Below are 27,430 nucleotides of genomic sequence, written 5' to 3'. Positions count from 1 at the left end.
CTTTTTGTGTGAAGTACATAACTCCACATGTGTTCATTCATAGTTTTGATGTGACAATCTACAATGTAAATAGTCATTAATATAAAGAAATGAGAAGGTGTGTCCAAACTTTTGGCCTGTACTGTGTGTGTGTGTGTGTATATATATATATATATATATATATATATATATAATATAATCAATTAATCAATCAATCAATCAATGATTATTTATATAGCCCTAAATCACAAGTGTCTCAAAGGGCTGCACAAGCCACAACAACATCCGCGGTACAGAGCCCACATAAGGGCAAGGAAAAACTCAGATGTGAATGACTATGAGAAGGCTTGGAGAGGACCGCATATGTGGGTGACCCCCCCCCCCCCCCCCATATATATATATATATATATATATATATATATATATATATATATATATATAGGGGGCATTCTACCAAATGAATGCAAAGTGCTGTCCCTTAACCAAAAACAGCATTTAATAAAACAATTAAGTATTCAGATATGCATTTTTCCTGAGATTATATTATGATTTGTTTCAACTCAGGGCATTAATTGAGATAGTGATAAGATAAATAAATACAACATCATCTTTTCAAAGGTACTTTCAATTGAGAAGTAGCTGTCCTCAATCGTGACCCCTAAATAATACCGCTTAAAATGTGTTTCAATGGTGTCATTTAGAATACCTTTATGATTAAGTTTAAAGAGCGGTTGAAAGACATATTTATTGTGGGTTTAATTTTTAAATGAAAAATCTGTGCATGAAAAAAATTAATGTCCCTAGTTTTTATGTCACTACCGAAACACAAGAGTTTAGAGGTGAGGCTGATTGTGGATTTAGGCCACACCCCTTTTTGACCAGGACGTGACATTGCATTTCTGCCGCTAATGGCTGTATGTTTAGGAACTTAATCATATAGTTTTGAAATAAATGTGTTCCAAAGTCTAGAAATCAGTGTGTATGTTTGAAAATGGTCACGACCCAACACAAATGCTCTTCAATTATGTCAACCTTCTCAGCTTTTCTGCAACATATGTTTTGATGAGTGTGCAGCTCTTCAAATATGAGTTTGCTGGCACTATTTAGTTATGGCCACAATGAAGTAGAATTCACGGTGGTGATATGATCATTTTGGTAGTGACCAAATGGAATGGAAAGTACTTTCATCCTAGCATTTTTGAAAGAATTGTATACACAAAGTCTTGAAATACAAACCCCGTTTCCATATGAGTTGGGAAATTGTGTTAGATGTAAATATAAACGGAATACAATGATTTGCAAATCATTTTCAACCCATATTCAGTTGAATATGCTACAAAGACAACATATTTGATGTTCAAACTGATAAACATTTTTTTGCAAATAATCATTACCTTTAGAATTTGATGCCAGCAACACGTGACAAAGAAGTTGGGAAAGGTGGCAATAAATACTGATAAAGTTGAGGAATGCTCATCAAACACTTATTTGGAACATCCCACAGGTGAACAGGCAAATTGGGAACAGGTGGGTGCCATGATTGGGTATAAAAGTAGATTCCATGAAATGCTCAGTCATTCACAAACAAGGATGGGGCGAGGGTCACCACCAATGTTCCCTCTAATTGTTCATGTGTGTGAGCAAACACAAAAACTCCCTGAGCATTCAGTGGAGCACATGTGAGCAACATCACCAGTAGCACACCTGTCTCAAACCAATCTTTTATAATAACACTCGAATGAGAGGAGTCATTTTCATGAGATTATTTTGTAATATTAGTGATTTGGCCCACTTGTAATGAAAATAAAAAGAAATCTTGTTTTTCATAAGCTATGGATTAGTATTGTACAATATGTCTGGGTGGGGGTCCTGCTTTGGAAATCATTTGTACCCCTTTCAGAGATCACATTTAGTTGCCCTTAAACATCCTCATGTTGCACAATGAAATGTAAGCATAGGATGAAGTGTGCATTCCTGTAACTTTCTCTAGTAACGGCATTCCATGATTAATATCAATAAATTAACATTAATAATAAATGACAGTAAAATAAGCACACGTATGACTGAAGAGTCATAGTGTAATTGTGTGGTGTTTGAGTTGTCTGACTTTTTGTGTGGCCATAAACGCACCAGTGGCTTAGTGTTGGTGACAGATGACAAGTTGGTTTTGGCCTGGTTTGTACGGCAGAAAATGACTAGTTTTTCCAGATATAAGGTTTTTACTCATGTTTTTGGTGTGGTTATGGCCGAATATAAACAGTTTTGCTCAATAAAGTGATCGATATAATTCCTGTCCTCGAAGCATCTCGATAGACGTTACAATAATTGAACGGTGTTGACGAACACCGTTAGAGCCGCTTGTTGTCACTGTCACTCAGAGTTGCATTGCAAAATTACACAGAATAAATGTGTTTATTTTGTTTAGAATTCAGATGGGTTTGATTTGGTGCGCGGCATATATTTGCTGTGCGCAGAGGACGCTTGAGCAGTGCGCAATTGCGCAGGCGCACACCTTAGAGGGAATCGTTGGTCACCACTTTGTCAACAAATGCGTGAGCAAATTGTTGAATAGTTTAAAAAAAACCTCTCAACCAGCTATTGCAAGGAATTTAGGGATTTCACCATCTACGGTCCGTAATATCATCAAAGGGTTCAAAGAATCTGGAGAAATCACTGCACGTAAGCAGCTAAGCCCGTGACCTTCGATCCCTCAGGCTGTACTGCATCAACAAGCGACATCAGTGTGTAAAGGATATCACCACATGGGCTCAGGAACACTTCAGAAACCCACTGTCAGTAACAACAGTTACTGTAAGTGCAAGTTAAAACTCTCCTATGCAAGGCGAAAACCGTTTATCAACAACACCCAGAAACGCCGTCGGCTTCGCTGGGCCTGAGCTCATCTAAGATGGACTGATACAAAGTGGAAAAGTGTTCTGTGGTCTGAGGAGTCCACATTTCAAACTGTTTTTGGAAACTGTGGACGTCGTGTCCTTCAGACCACAGAGGAAAAGAACCGTCCGGATTGTTATAGGCGCAAAGTTGAAAAGCCAGCATCTGTGATGGTATGGGAGTGTATTAGTGCCCAAGACATGGGTAACTTACACATCTGTGAAGGCGCCATTAATGCTGAAAGGTACATACAGGTTTTGGAGCAACATATGTTGCCATCCAAGCAACGTTACCATGGACGCCCCTGCTTATTTCAGCAAGACAATGCCAAGCCACATGTTACATCAACGTGGCTTCATAGTCATTATGAAGCCTAAAATACCACAACGGAGACCCCCTGACTGTTGAACAACTTAAGCTGTACATCAAGCAAGAATGGGAAAGAATAACACCTGAGAAGTTTAAAGACTGTGTCTCCTCAGTTCCCAAACGTTTACTGAGTGTTGTTAAAAGGAAAGGCCATGCAACACAGTGCTGAACATGCCCTTTCCCAACTACTTTGGCACGTGTTGAAGCCATGAAATTCTAAGTTAATTATTATTTGCAAAAATAAAATAAAGTTTATCAGTTTGAACATCAAATATCTTGTCTTTGAAGTGCATTCAATTGAATATGGGTTGAAAAGGATTTGCAAATCATTGTATTCCGTTTATATTTACATCTAACACAATTTCCCAACTCATATGGAAACGGTGTTTGTAAGTGATTGTCTTCAAGAATGCCAGCTGCACTTGGACAAAAGGCAGGGTACACATGACAAACTTCCATGTTGAAACAATATTAATGTCTGCAGAGTTAGTAAGAAGTGCACTCACTTGTTGGTTGCAAAGTCATATGCTTCACAGTCAGCAGTGAGGCCTCCTTCATGAACTCCTCCAGCCACAATGATCTTGCCCTTGTGGAGAGTCGCCCCAAACATGGAGCGAGGTGTCTTCATGGAGGCCACCTCTTTCCACTCTGCTCTCTTGTGGTTGTATGCGAACATCTTGTTGATGGCTTTACTGTTCAAAATCCAAATAGGAGTCAATACCTGATGAAAATGTTCTCAACAATCCAACGTACTTATCGTCTGTTTTCCCACCGATGCAATACACCAGTCCGTTCTCAGAGACCACGCAGTGTCCGTGAATGCTCAGAGGCAACTTCTTGGTTTCGGACCACTTCATTTTCCTACAAATATCACACACAGAAAATGTCTTAGGAGAAAACGTCACAGATCCTGATAACGATGCGCTATGCGAGGCTGCTTACTCTGTGTCGTAACACATCACAGTGTCGTGAGAATCGTTGGTCTCCAAGTCTTTTCCCGCCACAGCAAAGATGAGATTGTCAAACTCACCCAGGGCGGACAAACACCTGGGGGAGGGCATGGGGGGCAACGCTATCCAGCGAGCAGCCAGACTGTCCAGCTGAAAAACACCAAAAGTATACCATGACAACAGTCATTAGTGAGAAATACAATATCAACTTGCATGATTCAAAGAAACAGGCTTAGAAAATATTCATATATCATGTAACCCAGTCCTTGCTTTTCTGTTCCGCCCAGGACTCGAACCTTGGTCGTCTGGCATGAGCGTTTAGTTACCGAGTTAAAAGCCCAGGTTATCAACCCGATAGACAGCACTGCTCTTGAGGTTGTCAGGTTTACCCACGTACTGTACCTGACTACCTGGTTGACCTCCGTTAAACTCACCCCTTAAACCTCACTCTCATCCTGGTCACGGCACCACTGTAATCCACCTGGTTCAGTCCCTGCTCTTCTGTTCCACCCGGGACTCGAACCTGGGTCGTCTGGCATGAGTGTTTAGTTACCGAGTTAAAAGCCCAGGCTATCAACCCGATAGACAGCACTGCTCTTGAGGTTGTCAGGTAGTCAGGTTTACCAACGTACCAGACTCTCTGGTTGGCCTTCGTTACACTCCCCCCTTAAACCTCACTCATCCGGACCACGGCACCACAGTAATCCGCCTGGTTCAGTCCCTGCTCTTCTGTTACACCCGGAACTCGAACCTTGGTTGTCTGGCATGAGCGTTTAGTTACCGAGTTAAAAGCCTAGGCTATCAACCCGATAGACAGCACTGCTCTTGAGGTTGTCAGGGAGTCAAGTTTACCAACGTCCCTGACTCTCTGGTTGGCCTTCGTTACACTCACCCCTTAAACCTCACTCATCCGGGTCACGGCACCACTGTAACCCGCCTGGTTCAGTCCCTGCTCTTCTGTTCCACCCGGAACTCGAACCTTGGTTGTCTGGCATGAGCGTTTAGTTACCGAGTTAAAAGCCCAGGCTATCAACCCGATAGACAGCACTGCTCTTGAGGTTGTCAGGGAGTCAGGTTTACCAACATACCTGACTCTCTGGTTGGCCTTCGTTACACTCACTTCTTAAACCTGACTCTCATCCGGGTCACGGCCCCACTGTAATCCGCCTGGTTCAGTCCCTGCTCTTCTGTTCCACCCGGAACTCGAACCTTGGTCGTCTGGCATGAGCGTTTAGTTACCGAGTTAAAAGCCCAGGCTATCAACCCGGTAGACAGCACTGCTCTTGAGGTTGTCAGGTTTACCAACGTACTGTACCTGACTACCTGGTTGGCCTCCGTTAAAGGGGAACATTATCACAATTTCAGAATGGTTAAAACCATTAAAAATCAGTTCCCAGTGGCTTATTTTATTTTTCGAATTTTTAAAAAAAAATTTACCCATCACGCAATATCCCTAAAAAAAGCTTCAAAGTGCCTGATTTTACCATCGTTATATACACCCGTCCATTTTCCTGTGACGTCACATAGTGATGCCAATACAAACAAACATGCCGCATAGAACAGCAAGCTATAGCGACATTAGCTCGGATTCAGACTCGGATTTCAGCGGCTTAAGCGATTCAACAGATTACGCATGTATTGAAACGGATGGTTGTAGTGTGGAGGCAGGTGGCGAAAACGAAATTGAAAAAGAAACTGAAGCTATTGAGCCATATCGGTTTGAACCGTATGCAAGCGAAACCGATGAAAACGACACGAACAGCGACACGGGAGAAAGCGAGGACGAATTCGGCGATCGCCTTCTAACCAACGATTGGTATGTGTTTGTTTGGCATTAAAGGAAACTAACAACTATGAACTAGGTTTACAGCATATGAAATACATTTGGCAACAACATGCACTTTGAGAGTGCAGACAGCCCAGTTTTCATCAATTAATATATTCTGTAGACATACCCTCTCCGCTCTCTTTTCCTGAAAGCTGATCTGTCCAGTTTTGGAGTTGATGTCAGCAGGGCAGGCCAGGGAAGCTAGGGTCGATATTCTTCTCTTGATCATCTTCGGTGGCATAAGGGACGGTGTGAGCCAAAAAAACAAGGGGGTTTAGCGACGCTCGTCTGCGGGAACAAACTGCCGCCATTGCTTGCCGTGCTACCGAGGACCTTTGTCCCTGAATTGCTCACACACTCCGGCAGATTCAATGGGGGTCTGGCGGCAGATTTCTTTGACTTCATCGTTGGAAATGCATCTGCTTTGAGTGTCGCAGGATATCCACACATTCTTGCCATCTCTGTCGTAGCATAGCTTTCGTCGGTAAAGTGTGCGGAACAAACGTCCAATTTCTTGCCACTTTCGCATCTTTGGGCCACTGGTGCAACTTGACTCCGTCCCTGTTCGTGTTGTTACACTCTCCGACAACACACCGACGAGGCATGATGTCTCCAAGGTACGGAAAACAGTCAAAAAAACGGAAAATAACAGAGCTGATTTGACTCGGTGTTTGAGAAAATGGCGGATTGCTTCCCGATGTGACGTCACGGTGTGACGTCATCGCTCCGAGAGCGAATAATAGAAAGGCGTTTAATTCGCCAAAATTCACCCATTTAGAGTTCGGAAATCGGTTAAAAAAATATATGGTCTTTTTTCTGCAACCTCAAGGACGCTTACATAGGTCTGGTGATAATGTTCCCCTTTAAACTCACCCCTTAAACCTCACTCTCATCCTGGTCACGGCACCACTGTAATCCTCCTGGTTAAGTCCCTGCTTTTCTGTTCCACCCGGGACTCCAACCTGGGTGGATGGTATGAGAGTCAAGCGTGCTAGCTACCGTGCTATCCAGCACTGCTCTTGAAGTCATCTGGGAGTGAGGTTTTACAATAATCATAATAAGACCCACATGAGTGATGTGAACTTTCACCCTTACACACCCACACACACATACTGGTTATCATTTGGAATGGGGACCAAGTTTTGGATCATTACTTGTGGGAACCACCCTTTCTACAGGCTGTGGAGGCATACAAAAAAGTGGTAAAATGGCCACTGCCCAGTTAGCTCATACACGTCTTTAAATCTCTGGATTGATGAAGTAATGTGCTGATCATTCTTACTGGGGACCCTGGGGAAAAAGAGTTAATATGGTTCATGGGGACCAAATTTAAATAATTTTGCATAATTCACACACATTTGTATGTGACTACTGAGGACCATTTTAAAAAAAAAGAGCCCGATGAGGGGGCTGCTGTGCAAATGTCTCACACTCAAACTAACCAGTGAACATGTTTTATGGGCCAAAGCTTAAAAATCACTGAGGCATCTTCAGAATGGATCTGACTATCATTTAAAAAGGTTTCCCTTTAGGGCAGGGGTGCTCATTACATCGATCGCGAGCTACCGGTCGATCTCGGAGAGTGTGTCAGTCAGGCATTAAAAAAATAGTCCTAAAAATGAGCGATCATAAATCTTCACTATGACGTCACTTTCGTCACTTGATTGACATTCACGGCACCCGAGGGTCTTCTGAGATGACGCTGGCTGCTGCCAGCTCATTAAAATTACCGACTGGAAGGCAAGAAACACTTTATTTCAACAGACTCTGGCGCCGTACCTGACGTCAAAACTCCAAAGACCGACTGCACAGTTGCACAATAAAAGCTCTGTTTCATCCTGCCTGCGCTAACAAAATAAGAGTCTCAGAAAGCTGGCGTGCAGAAGCTAGCAAGCTACGGAGTTTGCCGACAATGTATTTCTTGTAAAGTGTATACAAAGGAGTACGGAAGCTGGATAAATAATATGCCAAAAACCAACCACTTTCATGTGGTATTGGACACGGCCCTAACCAATCTGGCGCCCTAGGCAAGATTTTATGTGGCGCCCCCCCACATCGGCAGTGAAGTGTATATACTCACAAGAAACCGAATAGCTTTGTCTTTGACCTTTTTTTTTTTTTTTACTTACAACTATACCTAATATATAAAGGGGTGGAAAAGTGACTATTACCTGCAGAGCAAACATAGCTAACCAGAAGGCAATAACAATGTAAAAAAAAACAGCTGCTTAAAAGATCTAATACAAATGTCCCTGAAAAATGTATGGTGGGAGTACTGTAATTACCTAACGTTACATTATTATTTTCCATAACAATTTACCCCCCTCCACAATATTAACCCGACGTTAAAACAGAACTAGCTATTTATTGATTAGCAATTGCCGAATCATGTGACATTAGCTTAATGCTAAAAAGCCGGGTTACTATCACATTCTGTAACAGACAAATAATTTCATGTTCGGCTCACCTACCTGCTACCTCTGTCTTTTCTCGTTTCTCCTCCTCTTCTTTTCTCTTTTTTCTTCCCTGGGCACCTGACAGTTTTGGCCGTTTTGACATCTTGTGTTGATTTTTTGATGTGGTGACGTCCAAAAAGAGTCATGATACGGGAAGGGAGGGGGCGCACCGTGCGGGGGGAGAGGGGGGGGGAGGGGGCGTAATGTTGTAACAAATAATATTTCTATTAAATAGGCTTTACTTTGCATTTTAATTAACGTGGGATTATTTTTTGTATTTAGAAATAATAGTACTGTAACCTATTTTTATGGGCTTTCCTCTTGGTGATGTTAAGTTCCTGTTATACGCTGTCATACAGTATATGCCTTGAGCTCTTATTTTGAAGGCGCTAAGAGCGGAAGTGAGGTCACGTTGTTGGAGTGGAGCGAAGGTTTTGAAAAGAAGGTAAATAAAGGGTCCTCGTGTAAACCGGAGATTCCGTGTTTATTATTTTGTAGTTTCATACCGTATAGGCGACATATATAAACCCTCGGTTACATTGGTGGCAGCGGTGGGATTCGAACCCACGCCTCCGAAGAGACTGGAGACTGCTTTCGCTGGTGCCAGGCAAGGTGGCGCCAACGCTTACGAGAAGCAAAAGCTGTACTATGATGGAGCTGTGCGTCACCGGCCGTATGCAGTAGGGGATCTGGTTTGGCTACGTAATCCGACAGAGGACAGGATGAAACTTGCTCCCCACTGGAAGGGGCCCTACAGGGTCCTGTCTGTGTTGGACTCTCAAGGGGAACCTGGACTCACCTATCATATTGACAACCCTTTGGAGTTTGATGGACGGGGGCAGGTCGTCCATTATGATAGACTGAAACCATACACACTACCGATGGCTGCTGGTTTTTCAAATGGCCTGTCTGCTTCGCCTTCTCCTAGTCAGGCTCCCTCATTGCTGAACGAGGGGTCGCCAGAGGTGGGTGCTAGGGCTGACGAGCCGCTGATCTCTGGTGACACAGGGACTGTTCAGATTACAGGCACCAGAGAGCCACTACAGACTGTTTCTCGTTCTGGGACATGGCACCCCAAACCATCACTGATGGTGGAAACTTTACACTAGACTTCAGGCAACGTGGATCCTGTGCCTCTCCTGTCTTCCTCCAGACTCTGGGACCTCGATTTCCAAAGGAAATGCAAAATTTGCATGGTTGGGTGATGGTTTGGGGTGCCATGTCATCTGCTGGTGTCGGTCCACTCTGTTTCCTGAGATCCAGGGTCAACGCAGCCGTCTACCAGCAAGTTTTAGAGCACTTCATGCTTCCTGCTGCTGACCTGCTCTATGGAGATGGAGATTTCAAGTTCCAACAGGACTTGGCGCCTGCACACAGCGCAAAATCTACCCGTGCCTGGTTTACGGACCATGGTATTTCTGTTCTAAATTGGCCCGCCAACTCCCCTGACCTTAGCCCCATAGAAAATCTGTGGGGTATTGTGAAAAGGAAGATGCAGAATGCCAGACCCAAAAACGCAGAAGAGTTGAAGGCCACTATCAGAGCAACCTGGGCTCTCATAACACCTGAGCAGTGCCAGAAACTCATCGACTCCATGCCACGCCGCATTAACGCAGTAATTGAGGCAAAAGGAGCTCCAACCAAGTATTGAGTATTGTACATGCTCATATTTTTCATTTTCATACTTTTCAGTTGGCCAACATTTCTAAAAATCCCTTTTTTGTATTAGCCTTAAGTAATATTCTAATTTTGTGACACACGGAATTTTGGATTTTCATTTGTTGCCACTTCAAATCATCAAAATTAAATGAAATAAACATTTGAATGCATCAGTCTGTGTGCAATGAATAAATATAATGTACAAGTTACACCTTTTGGATGCAATTACTGAAATAAATCAAGTTTTTCAAAATATTCTAATTTACTGGCTTTTACCTGTATATATATTTTTGTGTGTGTGTTAACTCCTGTGTTTTTTTTTTTTACTGCCTGTGTTATTTTTGCATATTCTGTTATGGTGTTGAAACGAGGACGTTTCTTTTTGTAGGAGGGGAGGTATGTAACCTATTTTTATGGGCTTTCCTCTTGGTGATGTTAAGTTCCTGTTATACGCTGTCATACAGTATATGCCTTGAGGTCTTATTTTGAAGGCGCTAAGAGCGGAAGTGAGGTCACGTTGTTGGAGTGGAGCGAAGGTTTTGAAAAGAAGGTAAATAAAGGGTCCTCGTGTAAACTGGAGATTCCGTGTTTATTATTTTGTAGTTTCATACCGTATAGGCGACATATATAAACCCTCGGTTACAGTACCAACTTTTTTTTCTTTTCTTTTTTTCTCTCCAACATTTGTGGCACTGGCGTGGCGCCCCCTGATGGACGGCGCCCTTAGCATTTGCCTATACGGCTTATGCCACGGGCCGGCCCTGGAAAGGAGGACTTTTTTTCTCCTCCATTCGAAAATGCGGACATTATCAACACCACTGTCTGATTCCAATCAATGCAAGTAATCAGAATCAGGTAATACACCAACTTATATTCTCGTCTTCATGAAAGAAAGGAATCTATATGTGTTAAACATGCTTGTATTATTTTTAAACACCTTTAACTTATTAACAATATTAACTATATGTGTTAAACATGCTTGTATTATCTTTAAACACCTTTAACTTGTTAACAATATTAACTATATGTGTTAAACATGCTTGTATTATCATTAAACACCTTTAACATGTTAACAATATTAACTATGTGTTAAACATGCTTGTATTATCATTAAACACCTTTAACTTGTTAACAATATTAACTATATGTGTTAAACATGCTTGCATTATCTTTAAACACCTTTAACTTGTTAACAATATTAACTATATGTATTAAACATACTTATATTATCATTAAACACCTTTAATTTTTTAACAATATTAACTATATGTGTTAAACATGCTTGCATTATCATTAAACACCTATAACTTGTTAACAAAAACATAAATTTCATAAATAATTAAATATAAATTATATATATGAATGAGGTAGATCCCCACGACTTGATCAATTGAAAAGTAGCTCGCCTGCAGAAAAAGTGTGAGCACCCCTGCTTTAGGGGACCTGTTTTTTTGTCCCCTAAAGGTGACTGTGTAAAGAGAGCAATGTCCCCATTAAGTAAGCATTGCCAGAATACACACAAACACACACACACACACACACACACACACACACACACACACACACACACACACACACACACACACACACACACACACAGGTAGTACAATGACAAAAAAGATTAATCTAAATCTGAAATAGCTTCAATATCTCAGCACAACATATTGAAAGTGGTTATCTAGCTATCCAGAGTTAAAAACTTTAACCTTAGTTAACAACCTTTAAATCATTGATTAACATTTGTGAAGTGATTTATGTTTATATAGCGCTTTTCTCGAGTGACTGAAATCACTTTTACATTGTGAAACCCAATATCTAAGTTACATTTAAACCAGTGTGGGTGGCACTGGGAGCAGGTGGGTAAAGTGTCTTGCCCAAGGACACAACGGCAGTGACGAGGATGGTGGAAGCGGGGATCCAAACCTGGAACCCTCAAGTTGCTGGCACGGCCGCTCTACCAACCGAGCTATACTGCCCCATTTATTTGGAGTTGGAAAGTTTCACTTATACATGCAAAGATTATTTCCTTTTGCTCAACTCCAAAAATATGGAATGAATGAAGTGTATCCTACTGACTACAACCATGTACTGCGTGAAGGGGAGATTTGATTTCATTTTTTACCTTGAAAATCATTTTTTTTTACCTTGAAAATCATTTTTTACTTTGAAAATAATTTTTTACCTTAAACATTTTTTTTTACCTTAAAAATATTTTTTTACCTTGAAAATCAACTTTTACATTGAAAATAATTTTTACCTTGAAAATCAACTTTTACTTTGAAAATCATTTTTTACCTTGAAAATAATTTTTTACCTTGAAAATCAACTTTTAACTTGAAAATATTTTTTTACCTTGAAAATCAACTTTTACTTTGAAAATTATTTTTTACCTTGAAAATCATTTTTTACCTTGAAAATCAACTTTTACCTTGAAAATCATTTTTTACCTTGAAAATCAACTTTTACCTTGAAAATCATTTTTTTACCTTGAAAATCATTTTTTACCTTGAAAATGAAAGCAGGTAGTGGCGGTGAAAGGTAGTAATACATAAAAGATCAAAGAAAATCGATGGGAATTCAAAATGCTAATGCAGTGACAGGAAGTTGAAAATGATTGTTATATCTGATGTGTTGGCAATATATCAATGAGCTACAATTTCACTTTTACATGGTCAAACCTTTCAAGTGGTAAAAAATATGGATACCCGTGTATTTGTTTGCTTGTTATCAGTGTACGTCTCGGTTTTGATGTCATTCGATTTTATTGACAGTACGCCATTAAGACTCAAGCGCTACCCTTTTACAAAGTTCCATTGAAGTCTATTTTGTATTTATGTGTCGTAATGTTCTACAAACCCCGTTTCCATATGAGTTGGGAAATTGTGTTAGATGTAAAAATAAACGGAATACAATGATTCGCAAATCCTTTTCAACCCATATTCAATTGAATGCACTACAAAGACAAGATATTTGATGTTCAAACTCATAAACTTAATTTTTTTTTTGCAAATAATTAACTTAGAATTTCATGGCTGCAACACGTGCCAAAGTAGTTGGGAAAGGACATGTTTACCACTGTGTTACATCACCTTTTCTTTTAACAACACTCAATAAACGATTGGGAACTGAGGAAACTAATTGTTGAAGCTTTGAAAGTGGAATTCTTTCCCATTCTTGTTTTATGTAGAGCTTCAGTCGTTCATCAGTCCGGGGTCTCCGCTGTCGTATTTTACGCTTCATAATGCGCCACACATTTTCAATGGGAGACAGGTCTGGACTGCAGGCGGGCCAGGAAAGTACCCGCACTCTTTTTTTACGAAGTTACGCTGTTGTAACACGTGCTGAATGTGGCTTGGCATTGTCTTGCTGAAATAAGCAGGGGCGTCCATGAAAATTACGGCGCTTAAGATGGCAGCATATGTTGTTCCAAAACCTGCATGTACCTTTCAGCATTAATGGTGCCTTCACAGATGTGTAAATTACCCATGCCTTGGGCACTAATGCACCCCCATACCATCACAGATGCTGTTTTTTTAACTTTGCGTTGATAACAGTCTGGATGGTTCGCTTCCCCTTTGGTCCGGATGACACGATTTCGAATATTTCCAAAAACAATTTGAAATGTGGACTCGTCAGACCACAGAACACTTTTCCACTTTGCATCAGTCCATCTTAGATGATCTCGGCCCAGAGAAGCCGGCGGCGTTTCTGGATGTTGTTGATAAATGGCTTTCGCTTTGCATAGTAGAGCTTTAACTTGCACTTACAGATGTAGCGACGAACTGTATTTAGTGACAGTGGCTTTCTGAAGTGTTCCTGAGCCCATGTGGTGATATCCTTTAGAGATTGATGTCGGTTTTTGATACAGTGCCGTCTGAGGGATCGAAGGTCACGGTTATTCAATGTTGGTTTCCGACCATGCTGCTTATGTGGAGTGATTTCTTCAGATTTTCTGAACCTTTTGATGATATTATGGACCGTAGATGTTGAAATCCCTAAATTTCTTGCAATTGCACTTTGAGAAACGTTGTTCTTAAACGGTTTGACTATTTGCTCACGCAGTTGTGGACAAAGGGGTGTACCTCATCCCATCCTTTCTTGTGAAAGACTGAGCATTTTTTGGGAAGCTTATTTTATACCCAATCATGGCACCCACCTGTTCCCAATTAGCCTGCACACCTGTGGGATGTTCCAAATAAGTGTTTGATGAGCATTCCTCAACTTTATCAGTATTTATTGCCACCTTTACCAACTTTTTTGTCACGTGTTGCTGGCATCAAATTCTAAAGTTAATGATTATTTGCAGAAAAAAAAATGTTTATCAGTATGTTGCCTTTGTAGCATATTCAACTGAATATGGGTTGAAAATGATTTGCAAATCATTGTATTCTGTTTATATTAACATCTAACACAAATTCCCAACTCATATGGAACCGGGGTTTGTACTTGCAACAAGACTTGTTGCCCAGTAATTGTGGCTGGACCGTACCTGGTAGAAGTAACACTGTAGCGGGTGGTCTTTGTCCTCCTCGTCTACAAAAAGCCCTCCCAGCACGTAGAGGTTGTTCTTAGACACCAGACTGACGTGGTTTCGAGGAATCTGATCGGTCATGGCAGCCAAAAAGCACTCATTCTCCTGGCCGTCGTAGGCCACGGCCGCGTTGTCGTTGAGCATCAGCACTACGTCTTTGGCGTGCATGCCGTATCTGCGGGTATCGTTCAAGTATCCAGGCAACTTCACCTCTTCGCTTCCGTCTCCCTTTTCCTTCTCGGGCAACTTCCCCGCAAGCGCTTCCCTGATGACTTTGATCTTTTTGACAATTTCCGGGTTGCTCTTGATGACGTCGTCCTTTTCCACCTTTTCCTTGAAGTATTTCTCGGGGAGTAAACGGAAGCGGACGCAGTCGAACGCCTCTTCTAAGGATTTCATGCGATTCTCCTTGTCTTTCCTGATCCACCTCATGAGGCTCTCAAACACCACCTCTTCCTTCTCCACATTCAGTGCGTCGGCTCCGATAAGAGCGAAGAGTTCATGAGAGGCAAGGTCTAGGAAATCCTCCTCCTTAGCGACGGTCACAAAGCGATCGGCGATGTAATCCCGAGCTGCTATCGCCAGTCTGGGGCAGTTGAGCATCAGCCCCAGCCTGTAGACGGCCAGGCAGTTCTTCATGGTCAGCTTCTTCTGGAGATAATTGACACATACGGTGAACACCGAGGGGATCTGGAAGCGACCGGCCACCGCCATGATGTCCTGCACGTTGTCGTCATTGATGTCGATCTCTGCCGAGTACATGTAGTTTACAATCACCTCCATAACGCCGGGCTCCAGATCCTCTAAAACCACTTCCTTTTTGTCCATTTCCCTGCCGTCCTCGGAGAAGTAAATCTCCCGGAAGTAGGGGCTGCACGCGGCCAGAATGAGCCGATGGCAAGGGATGCTCCTGTCACCCACTTTAAGGATGCAGTCCACCAACTTGTTCTCATTCAGGAGCTCTTTGAGTCCATCCTGAAGCAAAGTGCTCTGAAAGAGGCGGAGATCTTCCTTCAAGCCTTGAGGGTCCATTCTGCTCACAAAGTGTGGCAGTGTAGTGAGGACACCGAGCTTTAAGGCAGTGAGATCTGAAGCTACGGTTAATATAACTGTGCTCCTCCAAATATAGCACACAGCTGTCATGGAGTAAAAACAACTGCCAAGCCTCGTCACCCTGGCGATTAGAAATGGCAATTGTTGGTAGCCCTCGCTGAATGAGCTTTTCTACCAAGAAATGGACTTTAGGAAGCAAAGTCAACGCAGAAGAACGACACAAAAACTGTCAGCTTTGTTTTGGTACTTATTACATGGGTTTCCTGGCTTCGACGTGCTGTGGAAATGTAGTCATGAATCCCTGATGGTGGTGAGCAGTGTTGGTTAGCATCAGAGGGAACAGCTGCTGTGACAGGAGATGACACTTTGTCCTGTTTTAGCATTGCTCAAATACTTGAATGCTGTGTGTGCACACTCTAAGGGGAACTGACTCAGGTAGGGCTGTCAAAAGAAATCACAAAACCGTATCGCATTAAATCATGTATACATTCTTTTTTCCATGTACCGGCAATAATACATGCATACATTAATAAAAGCCAAAAGCAGTGAAGTTGTCACGTTGTGTAAATGGTAAATAAAAAGTGAATACAATGATTTGCAAATGCTTTTCAACTTATATTCAATTGAATAGACTGCAAGGACAAGATATTTTATGTTCACACTGAGAAACTTACTTTTTTAAAATTTTTTTTTACAAATAATCATGAACTTAGAATTTAATGGCAGCAACACATTGCAAAAAAGTTGTCACAGGAACATTTTTACCACTGTGTTACATGGCCTTTCCTTTTAACAACACTCAGTAAAGGTTTGGGAACTGAGGAGACACATTTTTGAAGTGGAATTATTTCCCATTCTTGCTTGATGTACAGCTTAAGTTGTTCAACAGTCCGGGGTCTCCGTTGTGGTATTTTAGGCTTCATATTGCTGGACTACAGGCAGGCCAGTCTAGTACCTGCACTAATTTACTACAAAGCCACGCTGTTGTAACACGTGGCTTGGCATTGTCTTGCTGAAATAAGCAGGGGCGTCCATGATAACGTTGCTTGAATGGCAACATATGTTGCTCCAAAACCTGTATGTACCTTTCTGTCAGGCTTGTCCCCGACAGTTTGGCCATGTTTAAGTTTTTCCTCTGCGTTTGTCTGTTTCCTGTCAGCGCTCTTATTTTGGTTATTTCCTGATTATCTCCCTGAGTGCTTGATTGGCACCTGGCCACACCTGGTGTCAATCAGCCAGCTGCTATTTGAACCTGCCTTCCCCTCCAGTCACTACTGGATTATTGTCGCTAATACTTGTAGTCATTCCTACCTGTCGTGTTGCTATCGTTACAGCTACTAGCTGTCATGCTACTACTTGTCCTTGTACCTGTCGTCGTAGCGGTAAGCTGTTCCTGTTAGCTATTTGTAGTTTGCTTTCTCCTAGCTTTTTTGTTTTGTTTTCTTGTTAGCCATTAGCTGTTTCCAGTTTTTCTGTTTGCTGGTTCCTGTTTTCAGTTTTGGCTATTCCTAGTTCCTGGTTTGTGTTTTTACCTTTATTTTTTGGACATTAAATAATGTTTTCCCGCTCAATGCCTGCCGCCATCTCTGCATTTTGGGGTTCGTCACCAACACAATGTGACACTTTCAGCATTAATGGTGCCTTCACAGATGTGTAAGTTACACATGCCTTGGGCACTAATACACCCCCATACCATCACAGATGCTGCCTTTTACACTTTGCGCCTAGAACAATCCGGATGGTTCGTTTCCTCTTTGGTCCGGAGGACACGACGTCCAGTTTCCAAAAACAATTTGAAATGTGGACTCGTCCGACCACAGACCACTTTTCCACTTTGCATCAGTCCATCTTAGATGAGCTCGGGCTCATGCTGTCCTCGGAGAAGTAAATCTCAGTGTTTTTGGGTGTTGTTGATAAATGGCTTTGGCTTTGCATAGTAGAGTTTTAACCTGCACTTACAGATGTAGCGACCAACTGTAGTTACTGACAGTGGTTTTCTGAAGTGTTCCTGAGCCCATGTGGTGATATCCTTTACACGCTGATGTGGCTTTTTGATGCAGTACCGCCTGAGGGATCCAAGGTCTGTAATATCATCGCTTACGTGCAGTGATTTCTCCAGATTCTCTGAATCTTTTGATGATATTACGGAGCGTAGATGGTGAAATCCCTAAATTCCTTGCAATAGCTGGTTGAGAAATGTTGTTCTTAAACAATTTGCTCAGGCATTTGTTGACAAAGTGGTGACCCTCGCCCCGTCCTTGTTTGTGAATGACTGAGCATTTCATGGAAGCTGCTTTTATACCCAATCATGGCACGCACCTGTTCCCAATTAGCCTGTTCACCTGTGGGATGTTCCAAATAAGTCTTTGATGAGCATTCCTCAACTTTCTCAGTCTTTATTGCCACTTGTGCCAGCTTTTTTAAAACATGTTGCAGGCATCAAATTCCAAATGAGCTGATTATTAAAAAAAAAAAAAAGGTTTACCAGTGTATTCAATTGAATATGAGTTGAAAAGGATTTGCAAATCATTGTATTTTCTTTTTATTTACCATTTACACAACGTGACAACTTCACTGCTTTTGGCTTTTGTACATGCATACATATAAATAATACAAAATTGTGACTATTATTGTTCAAATCTAAAACAAATTTTAATAATAATGTTAAAATTGAGCCTTCTGCTGTGGCCCTATTACCGGTAACTACTTTTGGAACTTTATTGGCAATGCACTTAAAAAGTACAACAAAATGTGTTTTCAGTACGGTCCCGGAACAGACATACAATTGACAGGGTAGACAGAACAGGAAGACAGATGGGTATGTAGTAGAAATACAGTTAACTCAAGTGATTAATCACAAAATGTTTTTGCATTAATCATGTATATATACCTGTATACTTGATCAATCGCACAATTTATTTTGACTGTACATGCTCCTTTCACTTACCTGAAAGGCGGTAGGTAGGGGTTGTTGTACGGTCAGTGATCAGGTCAGTAAAGAGATGAGTGAGGAGACTCCGGCTGGTGTGTTTGCTGGGAAATTTCACTTGAAAATAAAGCGTTGGGACTTTAAACTGTTACCAAAGTTTCAATAAATGATGTACATTCAAGTAAAACATTTTAAAAATGTTGCTGGATAGAATTTAAATGACGCACGTGAGTAATAACCTGTGATTAATCACGATTAATCCAAACTCAAAATAAATAAATAAATAACCATTTGACAGCACTAATTTAAATCAATTTATTTGCTTTAAGTAGCTTACACATTTAATTTTACTCAATACACCAGTCAGTTCACAGTAAATCTGCCGTATACATGTTCACTACAATGAAAAACTATCTTTGCTACAAAAATATAATATAATAATCACAATATCTACAAAGACTATGGGTGGGATCACCTGAAAGGGCCTTTTGTGTGCTTTTTATATTTGGGAGATGCTAGAAGGCTTCAAGGGAGGCACAGCAGCTTAAGAAACAAGAAATGTTTTAATCCTGCTAAGGTAATGTCAATTAAGCCAAATTGATTGATTTTTAGTTTCTGCTGAAAGTCTTTGGTGAGGAGAAAACTCCAGAAATATTTGTTATTGGGGAGTCCCCGAGAAAAATAGGCCATGTCCAAATCTGTTTGAATAATTTAAAAATGCATCTTTTTTTAATGTGTTTCGAGGGGGGAAATGCAGCGACAGTATGTAGACGGGTGAAATGGAGCTTTTACGTTTGTGTCCTAAAAGTATTTGTTTTGAAACACAACCGATCATGAATGTACAGTAATCCCTTGCTTCATTTGTTCCAGGCCTGACCGTGGGAAATACATTTCTGCACATTCATGACCTTTTAAATAAGTTTTGTTTACACTACTAGAGCTTGTAAACATGAAATACCACCCACATGGTCACCTTTACATTTTCCTAATCTTATATACCGGTAGTAATGCTGCTTAAGGCTGAGCCAATCAGTGGCCACGATACTGAACAGCGCTATGATCGCTTTGGTTTCATCTAGTGGCCAATATTACTGTAGTATTGATATTTTTACTTCATTTAGACATTTTTATGTATGAAAAAGTATAACTTAGGCCAAAAAACAAAAATCCATGATAGAGTAAAGCTGCAAACTTCAAAATGCAATGTGGCGAGGGACTTATTTTCGTGCAGCGGCAGACGTGCGTGTTTTCAGGTTTCTGATTGGCTCAAATGTGCATGAAATTAGGTGTTTTTATGTGAACAGATATTTTTTTTAACTCCATTTGTGTGAATAGAGATTTTTTTTCAACATCAGTGTGCATTTTTTTCAACATCTGTGTTCTGTTGACATGACATTATAGTCATTGAGGAGAGGGCACACATTGAAAACCTACACTAAAGGTACATATGGTTACCCACTCCAAGCATAGAGATTACATCATTGATCAATATCATTTCAGTTTATGACTTCCCACAGTCCTTGAAGAGTGAATCCTTCCTTCAGCTTTTCAATGGCGAGGCCCAGCTCCTCAGAAAAAACGGGTTCACGATCTTGTTGCTTCAAACAACAAAAAGGAGATGTATGAGATCTTGTACTAAAGTACATGAGTAATGTACAAACCCCATTTCTATATGAGTTGGGAAATTGTGTTAGATGTAAATATAAACGGAATACAATGATTTGCAAATCCTTTTCAACCCATATTCAATTGAATGCACTACAAAAACAAGATATTTGATGTTCAAACTCATAAACTTTTTTTTTTTTTGCAAATAATAATTAACTTAGAATTTCATGGCTGCAACACGTGCCAAAGTAGTTGGGAAAGGGCATGTTCACCACTGTGTTACATGGCCTTTCCTTTTAACAACACTCAATAAACGATTGGGAACTGAGGAAACTAATTGTTGAAGCTTTGAAAGTGGGATTATTTCCCATTCTTGTTTTATGTAGAGCTTCAGTCGCTCAACAGTCCGGGGTCTTCGCTGCCATGGTAACGTTGCTTGGATGGCAACATATGTTGCTCCAAAACCTGTATGTACCTTTCAGCATTAATGACGCCTTCACAGATGTGTAAGTTACCCATGTCTTGAGCACTAATACACCCCCATACCATCACAAATGCTGGCTTTTCAACTTTGCGCCTATAACAATCCGGATGGTTCTTTTCCTCTTTGGTCCGGAGGACACGACGTCCACAGTTTCCAAAAACAATTTGAAATGTGGACTCGTCAGACCACAGAACACTTTTCCACTTTGTATCAGTCAATCTTAGATGAGCTCAGGCCCAGCGAAGCCGACTGCGTTTCTGGGTGTTGTTGATAAACGGTTTTCGCCTTGCATAGGAGAGTTTTAACTTGCACTTACAGCTGTAGCGACCAACTGTAGTTACTGACAGTGGGTTTCTGAAGTGTTCCTGAGCCCATGTGGTGATATCCTTTATACACTGATGTCGCTTGTTGATGCAGTACAGCCTGAGGGATCGAAGGTCACGGGCTTATCTGCTTACGTGCAGTGATTTCTCCAAATTCTCTGAACCCTTTGATGATATTACGGACCGTAGATGGTGAAATCCCTAAATTCCTTGCAATAGCTAGTTGAGAAAGGTTTTTCTTAAACTGTTCAACAATTTGCTCACACATTTGTTGACAAAGTGGTGACCCTCGTCCCATCCTTGTTTGTGAATGACTGAGCATTTCATGGAATCTACTTTTATACCCAATCATGGCACCCACCTGTTCCTAATTTGCCTGTTCACCTGTGGGATGTTCCAAATAAGTGTTTGATGAGCATTCCTCAACTTTATCAGTATTTATTGCCACCTTTCCCAACTTCTTTGTCATGTGTTGCTGGCATCAAATTCTAAAGTTAATGAATATTTGCAAAAAAAAAAAATGTTTATCAGTTTGAACATCAAATATGTTGACTTTGTAGCATATTCAATCGAATATGGGTTGAAAATGATTTGCAAATCATTGTATTCCGTTTATATTTACATCTAACACAATTTCCCAACTCATATGGAAATGGGGTTTGTATGTTGTGTGACCTTACCTTGTTGCCATCAGCGAAATAGGCCTGTGGGCAAGCAAACATTTGTATAAATTAGTTGTTTAACATTTGATGAAAACTGAATTCACTTGTATAGATTTTTAGATATGAACGACATGAGTACCCAATGTGTTACATGGTGAACACTATATTTTGAATATGAAATTGGTCGCTTGGTGTCACTTTCTAAAATAATTGGTGACGCGGCAGGTGGTTAGTCAGCAGCTATTCTGAGAGCTGGAACATGAAGCTGAGTGAGGAAGGCAAACAGGCCCACTCACAGTGAAAGCATCCGTCTGCTCGTCAGGCTCAATTTCCACATCATCCGGAGGCTGCTCCATGGTCACTTCTTCCAAAGGCAGCGGCTGTAATAAACAACACTCTCTTTTCAAATGGAGATCATGAAAAAATAGCAGAAAGGAACAGAGATTATTTAGAGTTCATATTTGATTACCTTTTCTTCCATTTCATATTCCACTCCAAAGATGGGGTTGGCAGAGAACACCTTATGGAGCGAGTTGATTTCTTTAAGAGCATCCTGAAGTTTATCCACAGGGTCAATCTTAAACCCCAGCACATAGCCGCCACTCTACAAGCAACAACAAAAATACACATTATTATTTACTGGCCAGAGAACAAACAGGTAAACAAACGCCTGTGATGAAAAAAACTGACCTGGCGGGAACTCTCGATCACCAAAGCCAAACCAAATTTGGAGTCTCTTATTCTGATGGACCACTTTAAGAGGAAAAGGTGGAAAAATAAATACGTAAAACCTCCCACATGCAACGTACAGTACAGGCCAAACGTTAGGACACACCTTCTCAATTCTTTATTTTCATGATTTTTTACATTGTAGATTGTCACATCAAAACTATGAATGAACACATGTGGAGTTATGTACTTAACAAAAAAAGGTGAAAACATGTTTTATATTCTAGTTTCTTCAAAATAGCCACCTTTTTCTCTGATTACTGCTTTGCACACTCTTGGCATTCTCTCCATGAGCTTCAAGAGGTAGTCACCTGAAATGGTTTTCTCTTCACAAGTGTGCTTGAAGCTCATGGAGAGAATGCCAAGAGTGTGGAAAGCAGTAATCAAAACAAAGGGTGGCTATTTTGAAGAAACTAAAATATAAAACATGTTTTCAGTTATTTCACCTTTTTTTGTTAAGTACATAACTCAACATGTGTTCATTCATAGTTTTCATGTGACAATCTACAAACCCCGTTTCCATATGAGTTGGGAAATTGTGTTGGATGTAAACATAAACGGAATACAATGATTTGCAAATCCTTTTCAACCCATATTCAATTGAATGCACGACAAAGACAAGATATTTGATGTTCAAACTCATAAACTTAATTTTTTTTTTGCAAATAATAATTAACTTAGAATTTCATGGCTGCAACACGTGCCAAAGTAGTTGGGAAAGGGCATGTTCACCACTGTGTTATATGGCCTTTCCTTTTAACAACACTCAATAAACGATTGGGAACTGAGGAAACTAATTGTTGAAGCTTTGAAAGTGGAATTATTTCCCATTCTTGTTTTATGTAGAGCTTCAGTCGTTCAACAGTCCGGGGTCTTCGCTGTCGTATTTTACGCTTCGTAATGCGCCACACATTTTCGATGGGAGACAGGTCTGGACTGCAGGTCGGCCAGGAAAGTACCCGCATTCTTTTTTTACGAAGCCACGCTGTCGTAACACGTGCTGAATGTGGCTTGGCATTGTCTTGCTGAAATAAGTAGGGCAGTCCATGAAAAATACGGCGCATAGATGGCAGCATATGTTGTTCCAAAACCTGTATGTACCTTTCAGCATTAATGGGGCCTTCACAGATGTGTAAGTTACCCATGCCTTGGGCACTAATGCACCCTCATACCATCACAGATGCTGGCTTTTGAACTTTGCGTCGATAACAGTCTGGATGGTTCGCTTCCCCTTTAGTCCCGATGACACGATGTCGAATATTTCCAAAAACTATTTAAAATGTGGACTCGTCAGATCACAGAACACTTTTCCACTTTGCATGAGTCCATCTTAGATGATCTCGGGCCCAGAGAAGCCGGCGGCGTTTCTGGATGTTGTTGATAAATGGCTTTCGCTTTGAATAGTAGAGCTTTAAAGGCCTACTGAAATGAATTTTTTTATTCAAACGGGGATAGCAGATCCATTCTATGTGTCATACTTGATCATTTCGCGATATTGCCATATTTTTGCTGAAAGGATTTAGTAGAGAACATCGACGATAAAGTTCGCAACTTTTGGTCGCTGATAAAAAAAAGCCTTGCCTGTACCGGAAGTAGCGTGACGTCACAAGTTGAAAGTCTCCTCACATTTTCCCATTGTTTACACCAGCAGCGAGAGCGATTCGGACCGAGAAAGCGACGATTACCCCATTAATTTGAGCGAGGATGAAAGATTCGTGGATGAAAAACGTGAGAGTGAAGGACTAGAGTGCAGTGCAGGACGTATCTTTTTTCTCTCTGACCGTAACCTAGGTACAAGGGCTCATTGGATTCCACACTCTCTCCTTTTTCTATTGTGGATCACGAATTTGTATTTTAAACCACCTCGGATACTATATCATCTTGAAAATGAGAGTCGAGAACGCGAAATGGACATTCACAGTGACTTTTATCTCCACGACAATACATCAGCGAAGCACTTTAGCTACGGAGCTAACGTGATAGCATCGTGCTTAGCTGCAGATAGAAACAAAAGAAATAAGCCCCTGACAGGAAGGATAGACAGAATATCAACAATACTACCAAACTCTGGACCTGTAACCACACGGTTAATGCTGTACCGCCTGACGAAGCCTAGCAATGCTGTTGCTAACGACGCCATTGAAGCTAACTTAGCTACGGGACCTCAATAGAGCTATGCTAATAACATTAGCTCTCCACCTACGCCAGCTTTCATCTGCTCATCAACACCAGTGCTCACCTGCGTTCCAGCGATCGACGGCGCGACGAAGCTAGCGTCAGATAGCGCGTCTGCTATCCAAGTCAAAGTCCTCCTGGTTGTGTTGCTGTAGCCAGACGCTAATACACCGATCGCACCTACAGGTTTCTTCTTTGCAGTCTCCATTGTTCATTAAACAACTTGCAAAAGATTCACCAACACAGATGTCCAGAATACTGTGGAATTTAGCGATGAAAAAAGACGATTTAAGCTGGCGACCGACCTATTCCAAAATGTCTGATTGAACTACTGACGTCACGCGCATACGTCATCATACCTAGACGTTTTCAACCGGAAATTTCCCGGGAAATTTAAAATTGCACTTTATAAGTTAACCCGGCCGTATTGGCATGTGTTGCAATGTTAAGATTTCATCATTGATATATAAACTATCAGACTGTGTGGTCGGTAGTAGTGGGTTTCAGTAGGCCTTTAACTTGCACTTACAGATGTGGCGACCAACTGTATTTAGTGACAGTGGTTTTCTGAAGTGTTCCTGAGCCCATATGGTGATATCCTTTAGAGATTGATGTTGGTTTTTGATACAGTGCCGTCTGAGGGATCGAAGGTCACGGTCATTCAATGTTGGTTTCCAGCCATGCCGCTTACGTGGAGTGATTTCTCCAGATTCTCTGAACCTTTTGATGATATTATGGACCGTAGATGTTGAAATCCCTAAATTTCTTGCAATTGCATTTTGAGAAATGTTGTTCTTAAACTGTTTGACTATTTGCTCACGCATTTGTGGACAAAGGGGTGTACCTCGCCCCATCCTTTCTTGTGAAAGACTGAGCATTTTTTGGGAAACTGTTTTTATACCCAATCATGGCACCCACCTGTTCCCAATTAGCCTGCACACCTGTGGGGTGTTTCAAATAAGTGTTTGATGAGCATTCCTCAACTTTATCAGTATTTATTGCCACCTTTCCCAACTTCTTTGTCACGTGTTGCTGGCATCAAATTCTAAAGTTAATGATTATTTGCAAAAAAAAAAAGTTTATCAGTTTGAACATCAAATATGTTGTCTTTGTAGCATATTCAACTGAATATGGGTTGAAAATAATTTGCAAATCATTGTATTCCGTTTATATTTACATCTAACACAATTTCCCAACTCATATGGAAACAGGGTTTGTACAATGTAAATAGTCATGAAAATAAAGAAAACATTGCATTGAATGAGGAGAAGGTGTGTCCTAACTTTTGGCCTGTACTGTACGTAAAATGTCATAGGAAATCTAAGCATATTTTAGTTGCAGCCCTTAAAGGGGCCCTATTAAGCAAAACCAACTGTTTTTATCTATTGGTACCTGCTGTTGTGTATTTGGGATCTGCATAAGTCCCGAAAATGTTAAATCAAACCATGAAAGCATTGCAGAGATATTTAAAAAAATATTCTTACCTCCTTCTTACTTTCGCCAAACGAGCTGTTTGGAATGTGCACAATTGGTAACGTCACAAATTGGGAAAACCGATGACCCATACATGGCAAAAAGTAGCCAAAGTGGGTTCTTTTTGGCTATCCTCTTGTGGGGCAGACATACATGCCCACAAATCCTCCGCTGTTACCATTTCAAAAACAAACCCAGTTTCCATATGAGTTGGGAAATTGTGTTAGATGTAAATGTAAACGGAATACAATGATTTGCAAATCATTTTCAACCCATAATCAGTTGAATATGCTACAAAGACAACATATTTGATGTTCAAACTGATAAACTTTTTTTTTTTTCAAATAATCATTAACTTTATAATTTGATGCCAGCAACACGTGACAAAGAAGTTGGGAAAGATGGCAATAAATACTGATAAAGTTGAGGAATGCTCATCAAACACTTATTTGGAACATCCCACAGGTGAACAGGCAAATTGGGAACATGTGGGTGCCATGTTTGGGTATAAAAGTAGATTCCATGAAATGCTCAGTCATTCACAAACAAGGATGGGGCGAGGGTCACCACTTTGTCAACAAATGCGTGAGCAAATTGTTGAACAGTTTAAGAAAATACTTTCTCAAGCAGCTTTTGCAAGGAATTTAGGGATTTCACCATCTACGGTCCGTAATATCATCAAAGGGTTCAGAGAATCTGGAGAAATCACTACACGTAAGCAGCTAAGCCTGTGACCTTCGATCCCTCAGGCTGTACTGCATCAACAAGTGACATCAGTGTGTAAAGGATATCACCACATGGGCCCAGGAACACTTCAGAAACCCACTGTCAGTAACTACAGTTGGTCGCTACATCTGTAAGTGCAAGTTAAAACTCCTATGCAAGGCGAAAACCGTTTATCAACAACACCCAGAAACGCAGTCGGCTTCGCTGGGCCTGAGCTCATCTAAGATGGACTGATACAAAGTGGAAAATTGTTCTGTGGTCTGATGAATACACATTTCAAATTGTTTTTGGAAACTGTGGACGTCGTGTCCTCTGGACCAAAGAGGAAAAGAACAATCCGGATTGTTATAGGCGCAAAGTTGAAAAGCCAGCATCTGTGATGGTATGGGGGTGCATTAGTGCCCAAGACATGGGTAACTTACACATCTGTGAAGGCGCCATTAATGCTGAAAGGTACATACAGGTTTTGGAGCAACATATGTTGCCATCCAAGCAACGTTACCATGGACGCCCCTGCTTATTTCAGCAAGACAATGCCAAGCCACCTGTTACATCAACGTGGCTTCATAGTAAAAGAGTGCGGGTACTAGACTGGCCTGCCTGT

At 41.0% G+C, this 27,430-nt stretch overlaps 2 protein-coding genes across 3 annotated transcripts in view; both read right to left on the bottom strand.

Annotated features, from left to right (window-relative positions):
- The window catches only part of klhl41a (kelch-like family member 41a), a 23,337-nt gene extending 3,204 nt beyond the window's left edge, over positions 1 to 20,133 (bottom strand). The window contains exons 1-5 of the mRNA XM_061971658.2: positions 18,665 to 20,133; positions 14,623 to 16,158; positions 4,183 to 4,340; positions 3,994 to 4,101; positions 3,747 to 3,932 (exon numbers count right to left, since the gene is read on the bottom strand). Coding sequence (XP_061827642.1) covers positions 3,747 to 3,932; positions 3,994 to 4,101; positions 4,183 to 4,340; positions 14,623 to 15,807 — 1,637 coding nt within the window. The 5' untranslated portion in view covers positions 15,808 to 16,158; positions 18,665 to 20,133. The remainder of the gene's footprint in view (positions 1 to 3,746; positions 3,933 to 3,993; positions 4,102 to 4,182; positions 4,341 to 14,622; positions 16,159 to 18,664) is intronic.
- The window catches only part of bbs5 (Bardet-Biedl syndrome 5), a 25,647-nt gene continuing 18,348 nt past the window's right edge, over positions 20,132 to 27,430 (bottom strand). For both annotated transcript variants that reach the window (XM_061971665.2, XM_061971666.1), the window contains 5 exons: positions 22,414 to 22,476; positions 22,193 to 22,327; positions 22,020 to 22,103; positions 21,742 to 21,765; positions 20,132 to 20,244 (listed from right to left, as the gene is read on the bottom strand). In XM_061971665.2, the coding sequence (XP_061827649.1) occupies positions 20,143 to 20,244; positions 21,742 to 21,765; positions 22,020 to 22,103; positions 22,193 to 22,327; positions 22,414 to 22,476 (408 nt within the window). In that variant the 3' untranslated portion in view covers positions 20,132 to 20,142. The remainder of the gene's footprint in view (positions 20,245 to 21,741; positions 21,766 to 22,019; positions 22,104 to 22,192; positions 22,328 to 22,413; positions 22,477 to 27,430) is intronic.

The sequence above is a fragment of the Nerophis lumbriciformis genome, linkage group LG13 (genome assembly GCF_033978685.3).
Source record: "Nerophis lumbriciformis linkage group LG13, RoL_Nlum_v2.1, whole genome shotgun sequence".
NCBI classification, from domain to species: domain Eukaryota; kingdom Metazoa; phylum Chordata; class Actinopteri; order Syngnathiformes; family Syngnathidae; genus Nerophis; species Nerophis lumbriciformis.
Note: the sequence above shows the minus strand (reverse complement) of the source record. Positions and strands in the feature narration are given on the sequence as shown.